At 42.1% G+C, this 24986-nt stretch overlaps 3 protein-coding genes across 3 annotated transcripts; 2 read left to right on the top strand and 1 right to left on the bottom strand.

Moving 5' to 3' along the window:
- The first annotated feature begins 297 nt into the window (after positions 1-297).
- blvrb (biliverdin reductase B) lies at positions 298-3594 on the top strand. The gene is made up of 5 exons (XM_076112052.1): positions 298-475; positions 1556-1717; positions 2582-2671; positions 2779-2910; positions 3282-3594. The coding sequence occupies exons 1-5, from the start codon at positions 382-384 to the stop codon at positions 3434-3436; spliced, it is 633 nt and encodes a 210-aa protein (XP_075968167.1). The 5' UTR covers positions 298-381; the 3' UTR covers positions 3437-3594.
- A 359-nt stretch (positions 3595-3953) lies between these two features.
- On the top strand, positions 3954-8128 carry sertad3 (SERTA domain containing 3). Its single transcript, XM_076112051.1, has 2 exons — positions 3954-6291; positions 7110-8128. The coding sequence occupies exon 2, from the start codon at positions 7117-7119 to the stop codon at positions 7900-7902; it is 786 nt and encodes a 261-aa protein (XP_075968166.1). The 5' UTR covers positions 3954-6291; positions 7110-7116; the 3' UTR covers positions 7903-8128.
- A 1946-nt stretch (positions 8129-10074) lies between these two features.
- On the bottom strand, positions 10075-20929 carry kcnk6 (potassium channel, subfamily K, member 6). The gene is made up of 3 exons (XM_076112050.1): positions 20531-20929; positions 16471-16863; positions 10075-11205 (listed from the first exon to the last, which is right to left on the bottom strand). Exons 1-3 carry the CDS (start codon positions 20844-20846, stop codon positions 10955-10957), a joined length of 960 nt encoding a protein of 319 aa, XP_075968165.1. The 5' UTR covers positions 20847-20929; the 3' UTR covers positions 10075-10954.
- Positions 20930-24986: the final 4057 nt, after the last annotated feature.

The raw sequence follows: 24986 nt of genomic DNA, 5'->3' as shown, positions 1-24986 counted from the left end.
CAATGATATACCCTTCTGAAAAGGGCAATTCTGCATAATGAGTACTAATACTTTTTGTACTTTAAGTATGTTTTGATGACAATACTTTAAGGGATACTTTAGGCACTTTTGAATGCAGGACTTTAACTTGTAACAGTGTGTTTTTAAATTGTTGTATAACTATACAGTAGTAACAAGACTGGAGCAGGTCTGTCAGAGCTCCTTTAAATCTCGTGGAGTGGGAGGAGTCTGAGTAGCGGAAGCGCCTCTCGTCTGTCACATGACAGAGGCGGTTCATACACATGTCTAATGGGAATTTTTTTAAATTGAAAGAAAAGTCCACATCGGACTCAGTTTGAACCGGTCAAGTTGTTGTTGTTGCTGTGTTGTGGAACTCGCTTGATGCAAATGATGTCGGACTCCATCAAAAACGTCGCGATATTTGGAGCCACGGGAATGACCGGGCTCGCGACACTCCCGCTCGCGGTGGCTGCAGGTGAGGAGTGAGAATAGAATAAAACATAATACAATAGATCAGAATGTAATAGATCAGAATACAACAGATTATGTATCAGCGGCTCTTGATTGGCCACAATAGGTTCCCTTTAGTAACTTTACACTGCTGTTACAGTCGGACTATTATTACATGGATCCATAGCAATTGGTCAAAACTATGGGGATTTCTGATTGTGTCCACTAAATCTAAAAACTAAAACTTAAAGGTACACTTTTAAAGATCGCTGATAATGCAATCTGATTTAATGCCATTAACATATTTTAAGAGGTTAAACTATTTCCTTAATTACTTGTATACTTGAATACATTCTTTATTTCTAAACGCACATTGGGAGCCGAAATTAAACTCTAGAAAAACATAAGCTACAGACACACTCACAGTATGTCACATGACACGATTATGTCATTTCATTTAGCAGCATTTTTATTCCCTGTCTCCCTCCTCACCATGGAGCAAAAGAAAAAAACCGTCGAGTCATGTCAGACGTTACACGGTCAGCAGCATATTGCTGAGTCACAGAGAGCTGATAGTGGAAGCTGCTCACTATCTCGCCTGTACAGAGAGGGCGGGATCTCCTTCATGCAGTGGGTGAAGTTGTTACAGGAGCTTCTGTTTAATTCCAACTCCGGTTTGAAGAAGTTGTGATCATGTCGTCCTGTTGGATTTAAACACCACACTTCCTATGATTACAACACACGCGACAGTCACTGCACACCAACCAATCAGCTGAAAGTGACAGCTTCAGTGTGAGGGCTGCCAACCAGGTGAAATGGTCAGTTGTCGACATGTCACTAACCCCCAGCTGCTCCTCCATGGTCGTGATTCTCGTTGGTCCACTTCTCCTGACAACTCTTTCATGAGCTTGATGAAGTCGTCATGAGATCCTGCAAGACGTAAAGGAGAAATCATATGAATTTAAGAAAACATAACCACAGAAACCTCTAAACGGCATCAGGCTATCAGTCAGACAAAATGTAGCTTTGTAGGACAGTTATTAGATGTTTCAGAACATCCCGGTGATGATGTTGGTGTGTTTGATTCCCATGTCTCCTCCATCAGGATACAACGTGACGGTGCTGCTGCGGGACCCCGCCAAGCTGCCCGCCGACCACAAGGCCGCCAGAGTGGTGGTGGGAGATGTGCTCAACAAAGAGGACGTGAAGAAGACCATGGAGGGCCAGGACGCTGCCGTCATCATCCTGGGCACCAGGAACAACCTGAGTAAGTCACCACAACATCAACTTCCTTACAGTAGGCATGACATCACAACACAAGAGAATACATGTCCTGTCCAGGCAAAGACAGACAGATTGTTTCCCTATCTTTTCTGAAAGATGTTTTATTCTGAAAGTAAGCTTTAATTTGAAGTACAATATAGTTTGTATACTTTGAATGCTTGATTTGCATCACGTCTCTTACAGGTGTCGCTTGCGGCTCTTCTGACATGTTCACACCTCATTAAGAAGGTTTCTTTGCATTGTTAAGGCTCATGTCGATCCTTACACAACTGACCATGTTCACCTTACACAAGGATTGTAGTTTTAAATGGTGTAATAGTGGAAAATATTCACTAGAGGTCGCCATACGAGCTTTACAACACATAGCCCTATGTCATTGTATCAGTGTGACACAATCTGAAACACACTGTTTATAAAAAAAGGTGGACCTTATTAATCAAAAGTAGGAAAACAATAATAGCAATAATGCTCAATTTACAGTAAAAATCCTGCATTCAAATTTACATAACAGAACACCTCCATTCACTTTTACATTATTGACAGTCTTGCAACCCATCGGCTGTCATATGAATGCAGAATCTGGTAATAGAGTTCATTATTCATGCATTACCTTGTAAAAGGTCTGTTAGTGTTGCTCTGATCCATTTACTAAAAATTAACACATTTGAAGTCTTAAATCTTGTGATCTGACCTGTGATCTGATCTGTGATCTGACATGTGATCTGACTTGTGATCTGATCTGTGATCTGACATGTGATCTGACTTGTGATCTGACATGTGTTTGATATGTGATCTGACCCGTGATCTGACATGTGATCTGACTTGTGATCTGATCTGTGCTCGCCAGGCCCGACCACCATGATGTCCGAAGGCACGAAGAACATCATTGAAGCCATGAAGGCTCGTGGGATCTGCAAAGTGGTCGGCTGCATGTCGGGTACGACTCACTGTTGACAGAAAGTGATGAAGTTCAGATGAGCAGTACAGTGAAGACAATTAGGAATAAGTGTGTTTGTAACGGCGTCTTGTCCTCATCCCTCCCAGCCTTTCTGCTGTGGGATCGCTCCAAAGTCCCGCCCCGTATGCTTCCTGTGACAGAGGACCATGAACGGATGCACGAGATGCTGAAATCATCGGGGCTGGACTACGTGGCCGCCATGCCCCCTCACATTGCTGGTCAGTAGGAAGTAGAAAGTAAAGCTTGATTTAAAAACAAAAAAAAGTGGAAGAGAACTTTTAAAATGTGTTGCTGCCGTAAAAGTGCTGCAGTCAGCCAATCTCATTCAATTCATTTGAGAATAATGGATTTTTTTTAAAGTTCTACACACAATTACATTTAATTTAATAATAATAATTAAAAAATAATGACTCGAGACATTACTTTGCATGAATTTGCTCCAAAGCACAGTTAAACAATAACATTAAAAAGCTAAATCAAACCTTTTTAATTCATTTTTTGTGCACGGCATAATTGTAAACTCTGCAACTGCAGACAAAGAGAGCATCATTTTTAAATATAAGTTTTGTTTCTGTCTCGCTCCCTCCAGACGACCTCCCTCTGACTGAGAGCTACATGGTGGCGGAGGGCATGCTGAAAGGAAGAGCCATCTCTAAACACGACCTGGGACACTTCTTCGTCAAGTGTCTGTCCACCTCAGAGTGGGACGGCAAGACCGTCGGAGTGTGGGCAGAGTATAAATGATCCGGCTGAATCGTCCGGACAAGGAAAGGGATTTAGATCTCTTCCAGATCAGCATTCTGAGGAGAAAATCCATTTTTATGCTGAGAATTTTGAAAATAAATGAGTAATATATGTGCAGATTCAAATTCCCAGTGTGTTGTGATAAACCACTAATGCTTCCCTGTGTCCCTGTATTTTTATACTGATTTTATCATCAGCCGCACCGAGGATGCACTGCTGCTTCGGCTTTAGCTCTTAACATTGCTTCACGGCTTTTCTTGTCTTTTCGTATTGAGATCATTGAACATTTGATCATGTGATGCATCCTGTCACCGCTCTGATGCACTTTTTTTAAAATAGCTCTTTAAAAAATAAAAGACTTTATCGTGCAAAACGTGCTGAAAAAGTAAAGTGTCGTGTGAATGAGCGGAGCTGCAGGCTGTCTGTTGCTGGAGCGAACAGGAATAGTAGTAATAAACTGTATTCTCTCTCTCTCTCTCTCTCTCTCTCTCTCTCTCTCTCTCTCTCTCTCTCTCTCTCTCTCTCTCTCTCTCTCTCTCTCTCTCTCTCTCTCTCTCTCTCTCCTCTGAAGTTCACCTCATGTGAGTCTGTCCTTCCTGGGCAGTCAGATGAGTGGCATGCGTTCCACATGATTGTTGTGCAACTCCCGCTGACAAAAAATGTGTCAAGTGGGCCAAGGGCAGATAGCATAATGTCCTTCAGAATAAAACCAGGATTTTTTTTAAGGATAGAGATCATGTCAGGATGTATTCCTATTATAGGTTGCTACCACTTTAACATATATGATTGCTCGGTATATCAGTTAAATACAGCTACGCCCTGGTAAACAGAGTCTATTTTCTCATTTTTGTCTTTGGTCATCTTAAGTCAGAGTTTAAAACGTGCAAGCACTCAAAGGATTTATGACGTGGCAGCTAGTCCAACATGCAATTTACACAAGTGTGATGTGGAAACTTAAACACTAATACACTAAGAATGGACTTAACGTTAAAGTCGGGGACATCTGGTGTCCAATACTACTAAATATTTGTATTTTCAAATATTCTGGACTTTTGAACGAGGGAGACTTAGATGTAATTTAAGGAGGCAACTGTACTTTTTGTACTAAGACCACAAGATAAAATGTGGCTTCATTGATCCCCAGAGGAGAAATTCAGTTGTTGCAGCAGCACAAAGACAGATATAAGTAGAGATAAATAGCAAAGTAAAAACAAATGGATAATAAGAGGTATAGATGACCCGAATAAGAAAAAACGTAAAAGTAGAAACTATATAAGAGCAATAAAAGACAAAGACACTAAGTAAGTCTGTTTATGTAAACAGCGTACACCATAATGTGATTAAATAATGACAGTGTCATCTGTATTAGTATAGTAACATAATAGAAATAATATATGATGTAGTAAGACAGCACAACATATTAACTTAACAGACTATGATATATTACATTATTGTAGCCTATATAGTATGGGATATAAGATATAGTATAAGGTGCTAATAATAATATAGTACAACATTATAGCGTAATACAGCATATTGGACACTTATATTGTTTCAAGCAGAGTATTTCTCTATCTTAAACATGTCAGGACTGGGTGTGTGTTGGAGCAACACTCCATGTTATATAATAGGCCTACAATATAATATAATATTATGATTCATATAATAATTATATTAATAATGTATTAATAGCACATTACATTATATGCTTCATTACATTACAATGTATTATAGAATATCATAATATAATTATAATGTTATATATTATTTCAAAAAAGGTGCGGCAGATGTTTGCTGATTTTTATTTTGACAGAGTACAGGAAGTTGTGGCGACATGTTTTTCTCTGCCGTCCAATCCGCAGGCAGAGGAGGAGCTGCTGGTTTTAAAGTTGACTCACCGGTTCTTCCAAACAGTGAACTTTGACATGTCGCTAGTTTCTCTCAGCAGAAGTTTCGTCCACTGAGCGTTTTCTTCCCTGACGGCCGCTGCTCTCTCAGGTAAATGACACGGCGTCTGAAATAAGATTCGGACAGCTGCGACTTTTATCACCGACAGTTTAAAACCAATATTCACGTGGACTTGTATCGTTACATGTGCAGGATCGAGACCTTTTGACCGATTCTGCTTCCGTCGTTATGTGTATTTGGAGACGTCAGTGAAAACTTGATTGATTTGCTTTAATATTGGTCTAATAGCCTAATATCCTCTCAGAAATGTTACATTTTCTTACAGTAATTTAAACATGAAATAAGACATACTGACCGGAACCTGCATTTGGTAATTACTAATGTTTTACACTCACATTTCCGTACTTTGTATTTAAAACCAATATGCAGATGCCGATCCCTCCTCTGCCGGTGATGTAATGCTTCAGGAATTCGAACGATGCAAATTACTATCAAGTTTGACAATCCGGTCTGTGGAAAATAATCAGGACGGGAACGAATGTACAGGTTTACATACTATACGAATCGTGATTTCATTATTATATTTGCCATATAAATATTTAGTTAAAAGTGTGATATGCAACATCATATTATCCAGATTGTGTAACGTACATAAACTGCACTACCCATAATGCCTTTCGATACATCCAGCCCCCAACTGTAAACCTTTTGGAGGAAACTCAAATCACGGGCGGGAGAAGACCGAGGAGGAGACCGAGGCGGTCCGCTCGAGCAGCTGTGGCGTGTAGAGTTTAAAACAGAAAGGTTGAAATCTATTTTTAATCCTCGGAATTAGAGTTAAACGTTACATGTTTACTTTTTAGGTCGAAGAGGAGGCAACCACCAGTAATGGTGTCGACTAACGATAACTAGACGTTACCGAGGAGAGACGGGAAGACATTCAACAGGTCTGTTCTTAAAGAAGTCTAACTTTATGTTTAAAGTTGAACACGTTCGTGTTTTAACTCCGTTAATCGTTTCCGTGTCTTTAATCGAGATGATTCCAGTCAGTCCAGTATGTTGCTATATTGTTATATGTTAACGTTATAACGTTATTATTTGTCGAGGTCTCCGTTTCCCTCCTAACGTCACAACCCCCAACACACATTTAAGTTTAGCTAACGCTAACTGCTGACTGAGCTAGTTAGCATTCACAGAAAGCATCGCTGAATGAACTATTATCAATTTCATGGTTATTTGATTTCGTGTTTTCAGCCCTATGCGTAAATTCAAACTAAACAATAAGTTAAATAGTTTTTTGCCAAGTCACTCGGCCAGATTTCAACAAACACAAAAAAGCAGCAAAACCATTTAAACACACCGGTGATGGTACCTTATTAATTTAATATGGTTGTTGCTAATGTATTTTAATGTATTTAACTTTAACATGTAAACTGTTAGAGTATCTCTATCTACTGACTCAGTCTATGGCTGCTACTTTTATATTATATATTTATTACTGATTAGAGGCCATAAGAGAAGAATATTATCACAGGCTGTCAGAGCCAAAGTGATGTTTAATGTTTAATAGATTATATTTCTATTGATTCATTTACTATTGATTATTTTATGATTCAGCGCAGACTTTATCTAAATTATGTGTTTCTTATCTCATGAGCATTTCGATATTCATATATTCTCCTGTAGTATTTTTAAAAATGTTAACTCGAGATGATTTTAAAGCAGCAATACAAGTCAACTTAACGGTCTACTGCTTCCTCCTCAGTTCAAAGATGATCATTAAAGGGCAGAAGCGCAAACACCCCCCGGAGGACGTGGAGGTCTCCGACCGGAGCAGCCCCGTCTGGGAGAGCCAGCGGCAGTTCGTCTTCTCGGTCTCCCTGAACAAGTACCAGTGCGGCCAGGTGCTGCCTGAACCCAGCCTGCGGAGGTCAGTCCTCATAGCCAACACGCTGCGGCTGATCAGCCTGGAGGATGGTGTGGCGCCCTCTGTAGACATGGAGGTGTCACCACAGCCTTGTGGCTCTCCATCTGCCCTCCAGGAGGGTATTTTCACCGAAGGCGCTGCAGCAAGACATCACTCTGCGCTGACGTTTTCTGACAGCCACTCGGCTCTTGTCAGCTGCCACTCGGGTGCATCAAATGTCCCTCTGTCTGTTAGAGACGAAGATGAGGACTGGGGATCGATGTCCACGGATTCCGATTACTCCCTCTCAGCCGCCATCTCCTCCATCCTCACTGCGCTGGACTCCATCATCGACGGGAGCCCGCAGGCAGCTCCGCGGACGCCTCTCAGGTCCTTGGAGAACCTGTCGGGCCCCGGCGATGGAGGCGTGGCGTGGGTGAAACAGGGAGTCAGAGGTTATTCGGGAAGCTGGGAGCAGCAGGTAGAGTCTAGCGATCTGTTCCAGAATATAGACACATCCCTGCTGGAGAGGGACATGGGTGTGCTCGGGCTCAGAGGGAGTGGAGGTGGATACCAGGCTGGGGAGGACTTTTACCAGTATCTGCCCGCTTTCTCCTCCTCCTCCCCTCACATCGCTTCAACCAGGATCTGAAGTGTCTGCCTTCGTTCTTCTCATTCAGCCCTTTATCTTCCGCTTCTTCACCTTCAATCTCTAGTCAGAATCGAGGACGTGGGGCTTTTTGTGCCACGTGCAGAGTTTGTTTCTCCAGCAAAAAATGGAGGTCATGCCACTGTGAAAACTATGTGTAGTAAACCAGATAAGGCTGTTTCTTTTTTTAATGGCAATGAGTCAGAGCATAATGAACCGTTGAGAAGCATTTTACTACAGTTTCGAGTGTGACTCAGCTAATTGGAACAAGGGAAGGGAGGTGTGATTAGACAACAGGATTCATGAGACGTCAATCTCTCCGCAGAGAGAAATTTGCAGCAGCAGCAACATGGCACTAAAATCCGTCAAAGGCCCCACAGCTTCAAGTAATTCTGCGTTCACATTGAACATCCCAGTTTATCTGGAGTAAGAAAAAAAAAATCAGCCAGTATGAATGTTGATCCATGAAGTAAAACTGAAAGTTGGGCGATGCATCACTTAAAACAAGTGTAAAATGTTAACGTGAGTTCTGAGAGAACATGAATTGGCTGTTTGAAAGACTAATATTATAGGTCAAACTTCTGTGAAGAAATCTTTTAACCTCATATTTATCAGCGAGTTAGAACATGGTATCGGGTGTTAAGAGATTGGGTCAGGATTTCAAACAGCAGGAGCACCCGGACCAGGTGCTTTCTTAGTCAGAAAAAAAAAATCCACAAGAACCGGTATTTTCTTCCAATTTCGTCCATCAGTTTATCATTAGTTATAAATCAGTAACTAGTAGTTGGAGGTACAGTACGATGCCATGTCATTAATGTATCCTGTATTATTATTAAACAGTAATATTACAAAGCACACAACTCTTAATGCCACTCAACCAGGTTAAGCCACGTCCCATCTGAAGGCCGAAAAGAGTGAAACTAAAATGAGTTTAGGCCGAAATGTTTCCCTCACTGAGTGCAGCTGTAGTTCAGGAAACAGCTGTTCTGCAATGCGTTAAGAGCGTTAAGAGTTCTGAGATTGTAGACAACACGTCCTCGTGGGTTTTTAATGCGATAGTACAGAGTCACTGTACATTAGCTAGAGTCACTACGTGACAGCTACTGCTGTACAGATGTGATGTTTGTGATCAATCCTGGTGGGTGCTTAGCATCCACATGGTGCTGTGAGCAGCTGCTCACTCATCAGTAGGTCCGCTCATTCTAGTGGGGTCCGCATGTTATGTCTGGTTTTGGAATTATTGCACTTTTGTTAATATGCATTTGTCTGTCGTGCGTTGTCTGTTATTTGTTAATCAGTGGTAATATTGCTGCTCAAATTATTCCTTCCGAACCCATAAAGTGGAGTCCTGTTACTGTTTGTTTAAAAGAAAAAACACTTAAGGAAACTGTAACGTAACCAGCTATACATGTTGGTCCAGCATTGAAACACGGCCGACATGTGCATCAGAGGAAACACATGATGCCCGTTTGTCAGGTTCTTGTTCTTACTGATCCACAGTCTGCGGAGCAGAGTTGCTTTCTATGCAACGGTCCTTTGTGAATAGCTGGACTGCAGTCTCACTATATTTATGAATGGCATATATTTTTGTTAAGATTTAATGTCATACCATGTTTGACAATTCTCTAATGGTATACTAATGTACTGTTACGGCAGTTATTGTAATGGTTGTTTGAGGGCAGAATGCCTGGACACTGTATTTAGTCTTTTTTGTAACAAAGGCAAATGTCTTTATTTATACTGAAGTTTCTTAATAAAATGTGAAAATTAAGTCATGTTTAAATATGTTTCTCATTATAACGCATAAAGTACATTTTACAGAATTTTGGAAATGGATGGGGAAAAATGATGCTTACTGCACATAAACTCCGTTATCCAATGCCGAGTTTCATTTATGACCCAGAAGAAAAGCAGCAGTAGTGCATTTAGAGAACCATGAAAGTGAAAGAGCATTACATAACAGACGGAAAGGGTTCAGGCCGACCTGCTACCGTGTGAAACACTTCAGACGTTCTAATTTGGGACGTCCATGCTCAGACTCTTTGAGGCAGATATCATCACAACACACAAGGAACATTTGCTGGCTCAGCATTTGCGTATCAAATTCTCAAAATGAAGGATGCCATGCTTACGAGAACAAACATGACATAATAATAATAATACCAATACTACTACTACAGGGAAAAGTTCTTTTAATTTACAGTTAACCAACCATGGAAACATGTTAAACTGATAGGCCTAAACTACAAACATACACACCAACATGAACGGACTTCTGTTTACAGTATCAGGACATAATAAGTGACTCGTTCAACTACAACTTAAAATAACTGATGCGAACGTTAAAGTGCATTTCAAGTGTTCACGATCTCTAAATCACACATAACATGCCGTGCTTGACAAGTAACACGAGCTTTTTCCATTGAAATGAATCACTTCCTCACTCACCACAATGAAACCATTAACAGTCATTCAAATGTTTTGTCTCTTCCTCCATCCCTCTGTTCCAACCCTTTGACCCTCTTCTGGAGGTGTAGTAACACTAGGGGGCAGCACCGTAAAAGGAGAGCAGCCCGTGTGCCCGTGTCCTGAGGCAAACTCAGTGCTGGTCTGTGGTTTCTGTAGTCTGCAGGGCTGACCCAGCACAGGAAAGCCCATCAGACACGTTCCAGCTAACATCACCCGTGTTTAAAATCCTCAGCGGAGGTCCACATACGACCTCACTCTGACGACGCCATCCAAAGCTGCAGTTGTGCATGTCGCTGCAGTTGTGATCATTCATGCTTCTGAAGGTGCATTCAAGTGTTTGAGGACAACCGTGGCTCTACATATGAGCGGCCGGTCTGGTCCATAGTGTATAGGTGCTTTCCCCATGATGTGCAGACGTGAAATATAAGAAGGACCTGGGTGTTTTTTTTTTTGTTTTTTTTCACGGGGAGACTGAAGACGACAAAATAAACAAATAAAGACAAGAATTCAGATTCAGCCCACCGGTCTGGATGTCAGAGGTAGAACTTCTCCTCTCTCTCTACTACCCCCCCCCTCCCCACACAGCTCAACTGGTGTTGATGGTGTTGTACGAGGGCTGCGATCCCGGCTCCAGGGGCTTGCTGGCCTCTTTCTCCGTCAGGAAAGGGGGCGTCTGAGCCTCGGGTCCGTCCTCCACGATGGGCTTCCGGTCTTCGTCCAGGTCGGAATCCTCGCAGCGCGGCAGCTGCAGGAAGGTGGTCAGGCCGTGCAGGTCGGCCATTATGTGGATGGTGCGCAGCAGGAGGAACATCATCATCAGGCCCACGAACAGGTAGACTGGGGGGGGGGGGGGGGGGGGGGCAGAGAGACAGGCGGTCAGTCAGTCAACAGAATAAGCCATTTTTTTTTGCCAAAGAAAGTCTTTACCTGAAGCCGAATTTATTATTTTGGAAATATTGGAAGCATCAGCAGGTGTGTGTGTGTGTGTGTGGGGGGGTTGATCTGGTCCTATCCTAGTTACATTATTGCTAGACTATTAAATGGAGTGCACGTATGACGTTGAATCTCAAACAGATCTGTGACAAACTTTAATTCAATCATCTTTTTGCAGCTTTAAATGTTGGCAGAGAGCTTCACCAGTTGGACTCCACATGTCGAATGTGTTTATTTAGTCTAAATTGGTTACGTTGGTTGGGACATGTGGTATTTTCCACAGAGCTGTTGTTTCAAGGTATAAGCAGCATGTGCCAGTGTGTACAACGTAGATCAGGGCACCACCACACTGATGTGTACAACGTAGATCAGGGCACCACCACACTGATGTGTACAACGTAGATCAGGGCACCACCACACTGATGTGTACAACGTAGATCAGGGCACCACCACACTGATGTGGAGGTCTCAACCACAGGAGTCCAGTGACAAAGCTTGGGACCCTTTTCATGTCAAATATAAGCAAATCAGATATGAAATGATAGTCTGTCTTTTCTCTATGATCGTCCCAATAAAAACATTTATAAAGAATACCAGGAAACTACCATGTCAAACTGTGCCAGTGTCCCATGACTACGCAAACTCGGAAAATGTGGCCAGTTAGGAGCCGAGGAATTAATGTCAAAGTCTCACACAGGAGCTTGGCCGTGGACAGATAAATCCATTTCAGTGAATCCAGTCTCACCCAAGAGGAGGACAAAAAGTGTCCTCCAGTGGGAGGCAAAGGGGAGGACAAAATCTGCTCCACGTTATTCCTGCTCCGATTCTCCAACGCGGTCTTCTACTGCCCCACATACCCACAGAGCTCAGGTCCTTTACAACGGTCTCTCACTACAGCCGTATGACAACTCTTCAGGAAAAACAGTATAGGATTACAGAGGCCTCAGCTCAGCAACTTCACAGTGTACTGTGGGAAGTGTACAGTAAGCTGTGCAGGGGAAGTCACAGGTAAACATGGTATTAGCTTCGGTCTACCGTTAGGACTTCAAGAAGCACAGATAATAGCACCTTATTATCTCTTTTAAAGAATCAGACAGTATGAAACTTGCCAGCTTTTCATCTTATGCTGCTCTTGTATTATTTTCCACCTGTGAAGCAATCAGAACATGATGGGTTAAAGGACTTTGACTGTCCAAACTACCGCCTTAAAATATTTGCTCTTCAGCAATACTGAGAATTCTGTGCTATCGTGGAAAAATAAGTTTGCTCAACATGTTGAGGAGTCGACGTGTTTGGGGGCCTTTGCATGGCACAACGTCACAATAACCTTTTATTCGATGACGATGAAAGATTAGAGACCTCCACTGCCTCCTCTGACAAAGTGATGGCTGCTCATAATAAGTGAATCCTTTATGTATAAGAGACGTCAGGCCACATCTTGCAGTCGCTCTCTAGTCCTCCCTCAGAAACCTGCAAGGGACCTCGTGGGTTAATGCGACTCGACCTACATCGTTATTATATAACGCAGCCTGGGGGACGAGGAAACAACACGGCTGCTCCGTGTGAACTGCCGGGCCTCCTTCCAAACTCAAGTGAAGGGATTAACCGAGGACAGAGGAGGAAAAGAAAAACAGTAACTTCCAGTGTGTGTCCACCCGGGTCCCTCCGACCATTAAACCCAACATTAAAATCCCCCTCACTCTAAGGCAAAGGTGTTTATCAGCTGAACGATGCTCAGTCAAACTAAACGTCCATGTCCTAAATCAACACAGAAACCGACAGTTTCCCAGTAAGAAGGTATTTTATGGTGGAGTTGTTTTGTTAGTCAAATCACTACAAAAGACCGCATTCATCTCAATGGGTTGTCCTAAATGTGTTTGTTGGGTATTCCCTGTAGAGCTCTCTGACTGAGACCACAGAGGAGAAAAACAACAGCGTGGCTACTTTTGGACAAAAAGGTCATTCCAACCCTGATTCCATTACAGAGCAAACACCCGGCACAGAGGCTGAACAACAGCCACCATGTGACGGTGAGGGCTCAATCTGAAAGGAGAAACAAAGAAACCACTAAATTGTTATGCGCTGATTATGAATCTTGACAGCTAATTTAATCAATGATGTGGACGATTCTGACGTTAAAAAGGAGTTTGGGGTTGTGATGTGACATGAACAATGAGGTCAAAGATGTAAATAGTATCTGTGACGATCATGTAATTTGTTTTTGTATAGTTTTTCTTTAACTGCGCCTCCACGTTGAGGTTTTTACAGTGACGCACGCCTGCTCCCGAAATGTTTTAAAAATAACATGCTACTGTAAATGGGGCTTAAGGAATGTTTTCTCAAGAACAACATCTACAGATAACATCTCAATGGAGTCATTGTGAATGCGCACAAGTGGTTTCCACACTGAATGTTCTCCTGTCCAAGCCTTTCATCCGGACACTTATTCCGTTGCATGTTCCTTAAAAAACAATCTGCTAATAGTTTATAACAGCACGCAGACCTCACTCTGCATGTGCAGTGGGGGGGATGAAATGAGGTGAAGTAACATTAAGAATCACTGGTTAAAAGAGATGACCGATGACTCACTCCTGATGACAAACCCAGCCTCTGATATGGGGATTTCACTCGCTATAAATAGCACTGAACTGAGTCTACAGCCTCAATAGCAGCTCTGTGAGGCTTTGAGCTAAATGCTAACACCAGCATGCTAAAATGCCCACGCTAATGCTAACCAGGTAATGTTTATCATGGCCGTCCTCTTATTTGACCATAAAAATGGCAAAAAGAACAACTGCAGGTGATGGGAACATGACTGATTACAAGTTGTGTCAATTTGACCGATGGTGGCGCTAGATGAAGAATCAGGGAATCACCAGTGTGATCACAATATATTCTGAGGAGGACGTGAACTTGTGTGTACCATATTTTTCGGATACTTCACTCAAACCTCAAACTCATGGTGGCGCCTCAGGGGATCAAAAGGATTCATCCTCCGGGGAACATAAATGTACAAGATTTCCCAGGAGGCCGATTAATCAATCCACAAATAAATAAATGATCGGCTAACAGAGCCACATATTACAGTCACAGTGCTGAGTCTTGATTAAAAAGGTTATTTATTTAAAAAAAAAAAAAAAAAAAAAAAAAAGCCACTGACGCTTCTGAGATCATCTCAGTTCCATTAAAACTCTCCACAAAGTCGGTTGGACTGACACTGATCCACACAGAAGAGAGAACTTACATTTTCCAGGCAGCTAACGGACCCTGAGAGCAGTTTCACTACTGAGGAAGCCACTTCTCGACCCCTCTACCGAGAAAGTAGAAGCAGCGAGAGGTGCTACTTCTCACATCGGAGGTGAGAATGAAGACTGCATGCACGGTCAGCTTCTCCCCTCAGAGAGGAAATATGTTGTGACCCCTTCAATGTCCTTCGTGTCATGTTTATTCTGTTTGAAAAGGACCCGCTTTCCTTGCTGAACCAAAAAAAATGCTGCCTCATCTTCTTTTCTCTCCAAAGAGGAAGACGAGGAGGAAATCTTTGCAGCAGAGAGAGATGAGACGGTCACCTCTGGCTCTGTGTCTCTGGAGGCCACCATGCTGCCGGGTCAGACCTGCTCTCATCTACAGCTCTGCAGGCATGTAGCAGCTCAGTGTGACCCTCACGGGACCCAATGAGGCCCCTGTTAGTTCTCATTTCAACATATGCAAGTGCAGTGGCTTTTTAATATTCTTAGACATCATTGAAGTGAAATAACAAGGGAGACATTTGAAAATATCACGAGGACTCTGTTGAAAACTGGCTTTTAAATTACGTTGGGATGTTTTTAGAGAGTAGAAACACTTGTTCATTAGAACTTCCAAACCAACGACGAACCAACCCGACTAAAAGATTTAATTTCATCCAGAAAAGCTCATGTTGCACCATAAAAAGGTACATTTGTATTGCTCATCTGTGTGTTATATCAGGTTACAGATGGTTCAGTTAAGATCAAGTTAGCTCCTGGGTGTTTGCTTAGCTGATGAGATTTAAACTTCACCACATTCTGTGCATTGTTGTGGCCAAAATAAATGTATTGAATAATTCTCTTCATCATAAAATCGCGGCGAAGTGTGTGCTGCATCATAACTGGGAGGGTAGTGACGGTGAGCAACGTCTGGCATTTGTCAGTACGTTTCCACATGTCTGTTAAACTTCATGTGCGAGTACTAATTCGTCTGCATTAATGTAAGGGCATATTTGAAACGCGTTTGTTTGCTCAGTAAACTGTGCGCTGGTCTGTGAGTCATCGTGTGCCGGATCTTGATGAGACAACACCTTCTTATCAAACACGTACTGAAGATGACCGAGCCTTAATAAGAGGAAGTGTGTGAGCCTGGCACCGCGACTGTAGAAACTTTCACACTAAACCAAACAAGTTCAACATCAGAAGCAAATGTGACCCAACACACCAAGCGGTGGAACTGAAGCAGAAAATCATTACTACAATTACATTTGTAATGGACTTCCGACCACTTAAAGCGCTTTTACACTACATGTCATTCGCCCATTCATACACCGCAGCCTACAGGAGGAAGTTTTGGGGTCAAGCGTTCTCAAAATGGACTGGAGGAGCCGGGGATCAAACCGCCGATCTTCTGGTTGAAGGTACAACCCACTGTACCCCGGTGTGATGAGAAAAACTGGCAGCAGTTTTTGGAAACAAGTTTAAAACACATAACTAGAATCACCATCTCACAGCTGTATGCTTCCGCCAACCAGTAGAGTCAAAAATGTCATCACTTCATCATCAAGTTTACATGTTTTGTGAGGTCAGTGACCTTTGACCACCAAAATCTGATTAGTTCATCTTTGAGTCCAGGTGGGCCAAATTTGAGATATTGTGTTGGAGAATGGGATGGACAGACGGTCAACCCGAAAACATGCCGGCGAAGACGCGAATAAAGACACACTTGACACAAGTAAACAGACTCCGGTAGTATGAGGGTACAGTGTGAAAGATGTAGTGTCCATCTAAACTTTAAAAAGGACAAACACGACTCTAGACTCCAACAATGTGGATGTTTTAGTCTGATGTTATTCTACCTAGTCATAATAAATAAAGTTTGGCTACACAACTGGACAAACGCTTTTGTGATCTATACGAGGGACTTAACAACGGCACTCACCCATGACGGAGACCTGGTACAGCGACCTGTACTTCTGCCGGGGCTGTGTCCCCGGAACGAAGTCGCCCAGTCCGATGGTGCACAGCGAGATGAAGCAGAAGTAGATGCCGTCCAAAAAGGACCAGGACGGCTCTAGCGAGCTGAAGATGGCCGCCGGCGTCAAGAAGAAGAACAGCACCACCAGGACCAGCAGCAGCACGAAGTGGACGACGGTGGCCGGCCGAGGCTGCATGCCGCAGCGCTGCAGGAGGCCGACGGGGCCGAGGACCAGAGGGTGCATGATCCTCTGGACGCAGGCGGTGAGCACTAGCATGGTGAAGGGGACTCCTATCAGGGCGTAGAAGATGGAGAAGGTCTTTCCGGTGTCAGACAGGGGAGTGGTGTGACCGTAACCTGGAGAATAGGAGGACAGGCATGTTGGAGGAAGGGGGGGGCACAAAAAAAAAGAGGACCGTTAAAGTGGTGACACATCAGCTACTACCTGAACATATACATTTACAATTATTATTCTTAAATCCTTGCGCATCCCCAGACTTTCATCCTTTATTTTCTGGCATTGGCGATAGAGAGATAGATAGATGCTGCATTGATAAGGTAAAATGGACCATAACATGAAGTGTTTAACTTTTGTAGTGTTAGCTCACAGTGGGTGTGATTAGCCTTTTAAAGATTTAAGTACGTAAAGTTCAGTCTAGATGTGTGGAGAGCAGTCAGCTTAAAGCAACCATTTCAGAGGCCTCCAACTCACAAACCAAATAAACAGGAACTTCTTTAAACGCGGTGTAAATACATTTGACCAGCAAATTATATTTGATGATTATGAAGGCAAATCACTGTCAATATCTGCAAGCACGAATGAGAGCCGTGCGCACGCATTCCCATCACTCCGTGCAAAATGGCAGCCTGCGAGGATAGAATCATGCTTTGAGCGTGAGGAGCGTCACCTGGGGAGCAACTTCTATCGCTGCTCTTCTGCTCGCAAAGCTTTCACCTTGTTTGTCACAGTAAATGGTAGCCGTTCTGTGTCTTTGTAGCCGTTCTGTGTCTCTTTTTGTAGTGATTTTGTAATGTCTTGTTGTAGCCGTTCTGTGTCTCTTTTTGTAGTGATTTTGTAATGTCTTGTTGTAGCCGTTCTGTGTCTCTTTGTAGCCGCTCTCGTTTGGTGTCCCACCCCTGAAACGATCAGACAGACTGTACACAAACTGACAGTTTCACCAAACAATTAAACGTTGAAACGACTTCCCAGTCTGTCCACATTAAACAGCCACACACTGATTAAGCAGAGTTCCACTTTAACTTACTGTACCTATTGCGATAATAAACCGCGGTTTGTTTTACAACCTGTGTGATCATCTGACTGCTTGTGTTCTTTCTCTTGCCAACCAACCCAAACATCAACATGTTTAACATGACAAGTAAGGAAGTGTCACCGAAGGAAACATTGTGAAAGAAATTCATGCATCACACAGAGCAAACTAATTTCCCCTGAACACAAAGGTCATTTCTGTTCTGCTTCATGCACGAGTTTGCATGTCCCCATGTGAGTGTCAGCATGCCTGGGAATGTGACAGAGTGTTTTCATAGTACTTTGCCTAAATAGCACAGACGCTTGCAATAAAACGGCTCCAGGAGCTTCTCTGTGTGGTGTTTCTAGAATGATGCTGCAGTATTTTGGTGCGTTCAGGTGGCTTTGACGCTGGCAGTGCCGGTCAAAACTTCACAGGCAAATCGCAAGTCATGTCTCCCCGGGCTCTGAATGCTGACCATTATAATGACAGCGTTTAAGACAAACACAAGGTCCAATACCAATCATTTCTAAAACCATATAAATTCTGTCTATTAAATAACTTCAGAAATATGTTTTTTTTTTTTTTACTCTATTTTGTCATGTAAATTCTAGGTTATTTATTTATATATATATATATATATATATATATATATATATATATATATAAATATATAATTATTTTACTGAATTACTGTTTCTACTCTACCAGACTAATTTTGCATCTAAGGCTTTCCGCAGAAAGTCGAACGTTAAATTAAAACCTCATAACTTAAATCAATGTTATGACATGAAGAAAAAAAAAAAAAAAACTGTTTCTAACTTTTCAGACATGCTGCACTGGCAGGCCTTCCCTGAGTCACTGTTTTGCCCCAACATCCTGTTTCAACAGGAAACGCATTGTATTAAGGTCAGAGCATCGGTTCATTCTGACATTTAAGACGACAAAAGCAAGTTTTTTTTTGTCATAACATCAGCTGAATAATTAGACCAGCTGGGAAATTCTGCAAGGAGAACGTAAAGTTAGTACCTCTGTTGCTGCCCTGGGCGTTTCCCACAAGTTACTGTGTAGTGAAATGTGAAGCAGGGTGGTGCTTTAAGACACAAACTTAATCAGGGTCACAGAATGGGAGAACCTATGTTGTATGGATAATATTTGGAAATATAAACGTGACAATGAAAGTCCTGTTCAATTTAGCAAAAAAAAAAAAAAAAAAAGATTCCAAAACAGATAACAAGCAATTCTTTCAAAATGAATAAACTTGTCATCGTTGGACCATCCCACTGGAGCCTCAGGCCTTCAGTGTAATGACTGCAGACAGTGGTTGTCTCAGGCAAACATTATTAATATGCGTTAAGGTTTGGAAGCCAAAGACAACAGATTCCATGGTGGGTTGGTTTTTAAAGTGGCACCATGTTACGCACTAGCATAGCAACACAAAAAGGGACTTAGTATGGGACTTTCATAAAGTTAGGCGTCTTGAGAGAACATTTCCCATGGTGCAACTTGATATCATCTTTCACTATGATCGCCTTGCCTGGATAAACACCCACAACTTTCACACTCCACTGCTTGTAAAGACTGCTGTCGCGTCACAAATTCGAAGCCTCCGAGCCCGAGTCGAGAAAAAAACCCCGGCAACATCTTCGGGTTTATTGTCTCAGACTTCAGAAAGCCACAGGCAGACATTTTACAACTCATGCGAGTAGTGCTCCAGATGAGCAAACTGAAAGTGATGACAAAAAATAATCATTCCTCTGCGGGACTTTCAAGCTTTGCATGCTTGATATAACGTGTACTCTGCATGGGTCGAAGTGTGCGGACAGCTCTTCTACCAGTTTCATAGCTTTACATGCTAAACAAGGAGATGAGATTAAAAGATACATTTCCTGGGCTTCTTTGGGGTATTGTAGAATGCTTGAGTAACTGATTAAACTGCTTCAGGCTTTGACGTGATCTTGTATAGCATGTCACTTTTTTTTTTTCCTTCTTCTCAGGTCTGGAGCTCAACCAACAAACTGATTACTGATGATGTGGCAGTATAAGTAGGTGGCCTTGCAGGTGTGTGACTAGTTCAGGGACACTGCGACGTTACTGCTGTAGGTGACCCCGGCTGATCCCACAAAAACATTTCAATGTGTGACAGCCCACCTGCACCCTTTACTTCCTCTGAAGCCCTGCACATACATGCACTGTGGGGTGCTCAGACCACTGAGTCACATTGAATATAATTTAATCAGACCCTGCAGTATTCTGGTTAACTGTCAAGGGGAATTATAATCATCTGACCTCCTATAAATTCCACAATAAAGCCTGGACATTTCCTCTGATCGGGAGAAATAAGTTGAGTTTTCCACCTTCGATTGAACAGTAGCCTAAATGGTGTCTTCATGTATAAGTAAAGAGGAAACCCATTTCCCCTCGGGTTGAGGTTCTGAAGTACCCGTTCGTGTTTTGATGTTAGGAAGTCTCTCAGCTACAACTCGTCGGTCACATCCATGACACGTGGCAAAGGAAATTAAAAGAACGGTATTACCAGAATTCGACGTTTGTGGTGTTTTATCTCCCAAATAAGTAAAAGTCGCTGTACTGGACTGGTGTTTTGTTCAGAACGTATGGCATTGCGTCACTATAATGCGTTATATTATATTGGAACATCATTCATTTAAGTCGTTTATTCATTCATTTTGCGGATAAAACGCCACCGAGTGACTTTTCTTAAAACAAACAAACTTTGAGGGGGTTTCTTTATAGTTTTTGTCCGAACAACTCACCGACGGTGGTGACCAGAGTGTTGGCGAAGAACATGGAGGACGCCAGGTCCCAGTTCGAGGCGGCGGAGGAGTTCTTGAGGACGGAGACGCCGTACTTGTTGGCCGTCAGCACTTTGAGCAGAAAGCGCTCGAGCGACGCGGCGTTGACGCAGCTCTGGTTCAGGAACTCGTGCTTCAGGGCTTCCACGTCCTCGCGCATCTTGTCCTCCACCGGCCGCTCGATGCTGGAGAAAACGAGCGCTCCGAATAGCAGGTAGATGATATAGAACAGCACGAAGCCGGTAAGCAGCAGCCACGACCTACCTACGGAATGCATGGCTTGTTTGGTTTTGACTCCGGGATTAACATGCGTGGAGGTGCTCACCGGGGCCTCCCTCTCCGTCTCTGTGACTGCTCTCCTCTCTGTGTGGGAACTGATCTTATTTGTTGGGGGCTGTGCCAATTAAACTTGAACCCCTCCTGTTTAACGCCTCCTCCTCCCACCGTAGACACAGCAGGGGTGTGGTCAGCTCGGAGTCCTGGAAGTCCTGCATCCTGGAAAAAGTCTGCTAAGTGCAGGCATCATCACACTGTCACTCAGGACTGTGTCTGTACGTTCTCAATCATAATACAGCCAAGCGAAACTTTATTAAAGTTGTAAGTTGTTTGACACAACTTACTTTAAGGTGAATGGGGCAACATGTGGGGTTAGTGGGCAAGGCTTAAATTAAAGACGTTTTTTCAGCATAAAAAAGGACGTTTGTTACATGTACTAGTTTTTAGGAAGTTGGTCAAAATGAAAAATAACCACATTGTCTTAACTTAGAAATATATTCATTTTTAATAAATATTCATGCATTCACTTAACAATTGGGCAATAATAAGTGAGTGTAACTATATGTATTTTAATCACATTACATATTACATATATTTTATTCAGTTCGAAATGTTTTACCTCAGACTTGTGTTGTTTAGAAGACTTATATTGTCATTAGGCAATAACAGGTTGAGACAACCATTTTACTAACATTTAGATTACATACATACATACAAATCTAAAAGTAGTTTATAATCTGTTTTATCTAAAAAAAGATGTACTGTCAGATTATGACAACACTGCAGTTTGAAAGGTTTTAGTTGTTATGTCAGTTTAGTTTGCCATTGCTGTCTGCATACGTAGTATAAGACGAAAGCTCTCCATTTGTCGTCGGCACGAAGGCATAAAAACACATCCTTATGGAGCAATTTTTTGGTTTTGTTTCCTTCACAGGATGATTCGGTGGAAAGAAAAGGAGAAGCGATGCCGCCATCCATTGCCCGGTGGTCTGTCTCTGAGAAAAGGAGGTGGATCTTTAAATAGAACACTTGGTGGGTAAATCAGATGCCGAAGTTCTGAGACACACATGGCTTTGTGTTACCCCAAACAAATTGATGATGAAAACTTTTGAGGTATCTAAAAAAATACTTCTCAAACTAGATGGAATGAAGGCCTGGATATTCACACACTTGTTGAGGCTAAATTGTTAGTTTATTGGGTCCACCGAGATAACATATTGCAGTTTCCAAGTGATGTTGATCAAACTTTACTATTATGTTGAACTGGTATTGTGTTATACTGAGGAGTTTCCTATACTCAGTCTACCCTATATAAATAGAGTAGACACAACATTAGAAGCACTTCAGTATAATGCACTACAACTTGACAACAAGCACAAACTACAGCCTACAGTGGTCATGAATTTAATACATTTTTGATAAAATATTTTGTAAGTCAGGCTATGAATGATATATGAACAAAACCCCTCTGTAAAAACCTTCAGAATACAGATTGTAACTGGAAAGTTTGGTGTATGTAAGTGCTACTGAAGTGGAGATTTCTGGATCTAGTTTCTGAAAAAATCTACAGATGCAAATAGACAAAGCAGGGAAATAAACACCTAAATGTGTATTTCTGATGTTTTCTTTCCACTAGTGTGAAAGACGACATGTTATGGAAGCAAATGAGCCCCAAATCTCAAAATTGACCAGTCCATGAAAAACAACATTCATGCCTATAGTCTCATCTCACCTGTTTTAAAGACATTTTCTATCCAATAAAAAATAATCCTTCAACTGATCAAGATTTCTTTCACAATATTCCCCCAAATTATGAGGATCTTTCTTTTTCTTCTTTTGGCCAAAGATAACCAGGAAGAGATGCATTTCCTTACTTGTCTTATATCCATTTGCAAAAATAAAATTGTAGGATATATCGGGTTAGTTTAAAGAAATACGAATCTCATTTTACATTGTTTTCATATTTTAATGAGGCTCTTATTTTCTCGGCCATCATCCAAAACAAGAAAGGAGATGTGTGACTTCGGGCCTCTATCTTTGTCTGAGTTGCAGATAGGTATACGTATATGTATGTGGGAAGTTTGTGTGTATGTATCTGCGCTTATGGCGGTCAGTAAAACCTGCTGAATCATTTTATTGTTCAATAGTGTTTTTCTAAGTTAAGTCCCAGTGTGTGCCAGAGTTTCTTCTGTCACTGAGCCTCAAATTGACCTTAAGGAACCCTGATCAGTCTGGGTCAGTGCAGAGCTCCCATGATGTCCATCATGGCCTAAATGATTTTCAACGGGCCGTTAAAGTTGTTGAGTATCACAAACGCAGAACTGTTGCAAAATACGCTATGAAAATTGCAACATTTATGGATGTTAAGTACAAAGTGTTAAGTATGGGCAGCTCCAGTATGTTTGTACGGGCCAGGCTTTGACATCAGCTGTTTTCCACTGAGCAGCATCACAGGCAGCTGTCACAGGGAGCTCCTGGGTTTGGATCTCTGTCCTTCTTTCAGTGTGGAAACTGCTTGTTATGTGTTTTCTCCAAATAGGAAAATCTATTATAGTAAAATATATAGTATAGGAAAATATAGTAAAATGTAGAAAATGATATACTCTTGACATTCATCTTGAGGAAGGCACTATGCTCAGAGTGGGATTTGGTTGCTCATTAAAACATTAAAGAATGTATAAAAACATGTTGTGGTTACACAAGGGTCATGTGCCTGACTATCTCTTGATTTAATGCAGTCTTGTTGTTATCAGTGGCAACCTCAATCCCTCGAGACCCAACCCTAAGCTTCAGACATTAGAGTGGTGTCGATCTACTCAACAAACTCTCAGCGAGAAAATGTCGAATCACTCCTTCAAGTCGAGCTTAATTAAACTTAAACTTAAACTCCAGGTCACGTGACACTCGGTAATGAATTCCTGACGTCGTCGGGCTGTAACCTGCCGCTTGTTTCCACAGACTGAGGCCCACAGTGAAACACCCTCAGCATGCTCTGTTGACTCCCCCCCCCCCTCCCCCGAAAGTGATCGCCGTCTTGTTTGTGGTGTTTGTATATAAAAAAGAGTCAGTGCAGAGTAAACGCTGCTGCTCTGACTCAGCAAATAAAGTGCTTAACTCTCTCTGGACCACAGAGCTGCTTCACTGATCTCACCAGGGTGTGTGTGTGTGTGTGTGTGTGTGTGGGGGGGGGGGGGGGGGGGGGGGGGGTTGTCCATCAATTCACATTGGTATCAGCATCAAGTTCAATAAAAATGTCTGCACAAACCTGAGCGAATTAATACATACATGCATCTCAACACGTTACATAACATGTTGTTCTGATAAACACGGTGTAGTTAGAGACCTCACAATGTGTGCTATTTCATCTGTTTGTTTGCCTCTGTGTATTCACAGTCAGGGGGAGACGGGGCTGGTTTGCCTATCGGCTAAAAGGTTAGGCTTGTGACCAGGAGGAGGTTTCTCTAGTTTACACAAAATAGTATTTTGTTTGAACTCCTCTTCTTCATCATTAATCGGATAACTTAATTAATGTGTCGTACTATTTTGCCAAGACTGTTTCCCCAAATCTTTGACAGGAGGCGCCTCCTGTATGCATGTTTCAGTGGCAGCATTCAAGTCTGTAATCCTGCAAAAAGAATTTGATGACAGCATTGGGATGAATTTGAAATGCCCGTAACTCTTCGCACATGAGTCTGACTTCTAATTCTTGCACAAACCATCCTTATGCAAAGTCTGAAAACTCCTGGACAGGATTGACGTACTCTCCCAAAATTGGCATGATTTCATATCACGTGCATGTTTTGATGCAACAAATTCAAGTATCGAACTGCATTTTCACATTCATCACATGAAAGACTCAGATTTTGGTCTACAAAAACGCCATGTCTATTTTAATACAATACTCTCATGCCCATATTTATATATACATATATATATACATATATATATGTATATATATATATGTATATATATATATATATATATATATATATTCTTCTGAATGTCACCAGGAAGCGGTCAGCCATCACACAGTATCGTTTTATTACATCGGTTACCAAGGCGACAACTCCTCCTTCGTTGTTTGAACAGATCAGAAAATATTCATCTTGTTCTTTTTCAGCAATTTGTAGTTTGTACAAAT

Source organism: Anarhichas minor, unplaced genomic scaffold, assembly GCF_050575085.1.
Source record: "Anarhichas minor isolate MPS153535 unplaced genomic scaffold, ASM5057508v1 ptg000046l, whole genome shotgun sequence".
Classification (NCBI taxonomy): Eukaryota; Metazoa; Chordata; class Actinopteri; order Perciformes; family Anarhichadidae; genus Anarhichas; species Anarhichas minor.
This window is presented reverse-complemented; position numbering and strand designations above follow the sequence as displayed.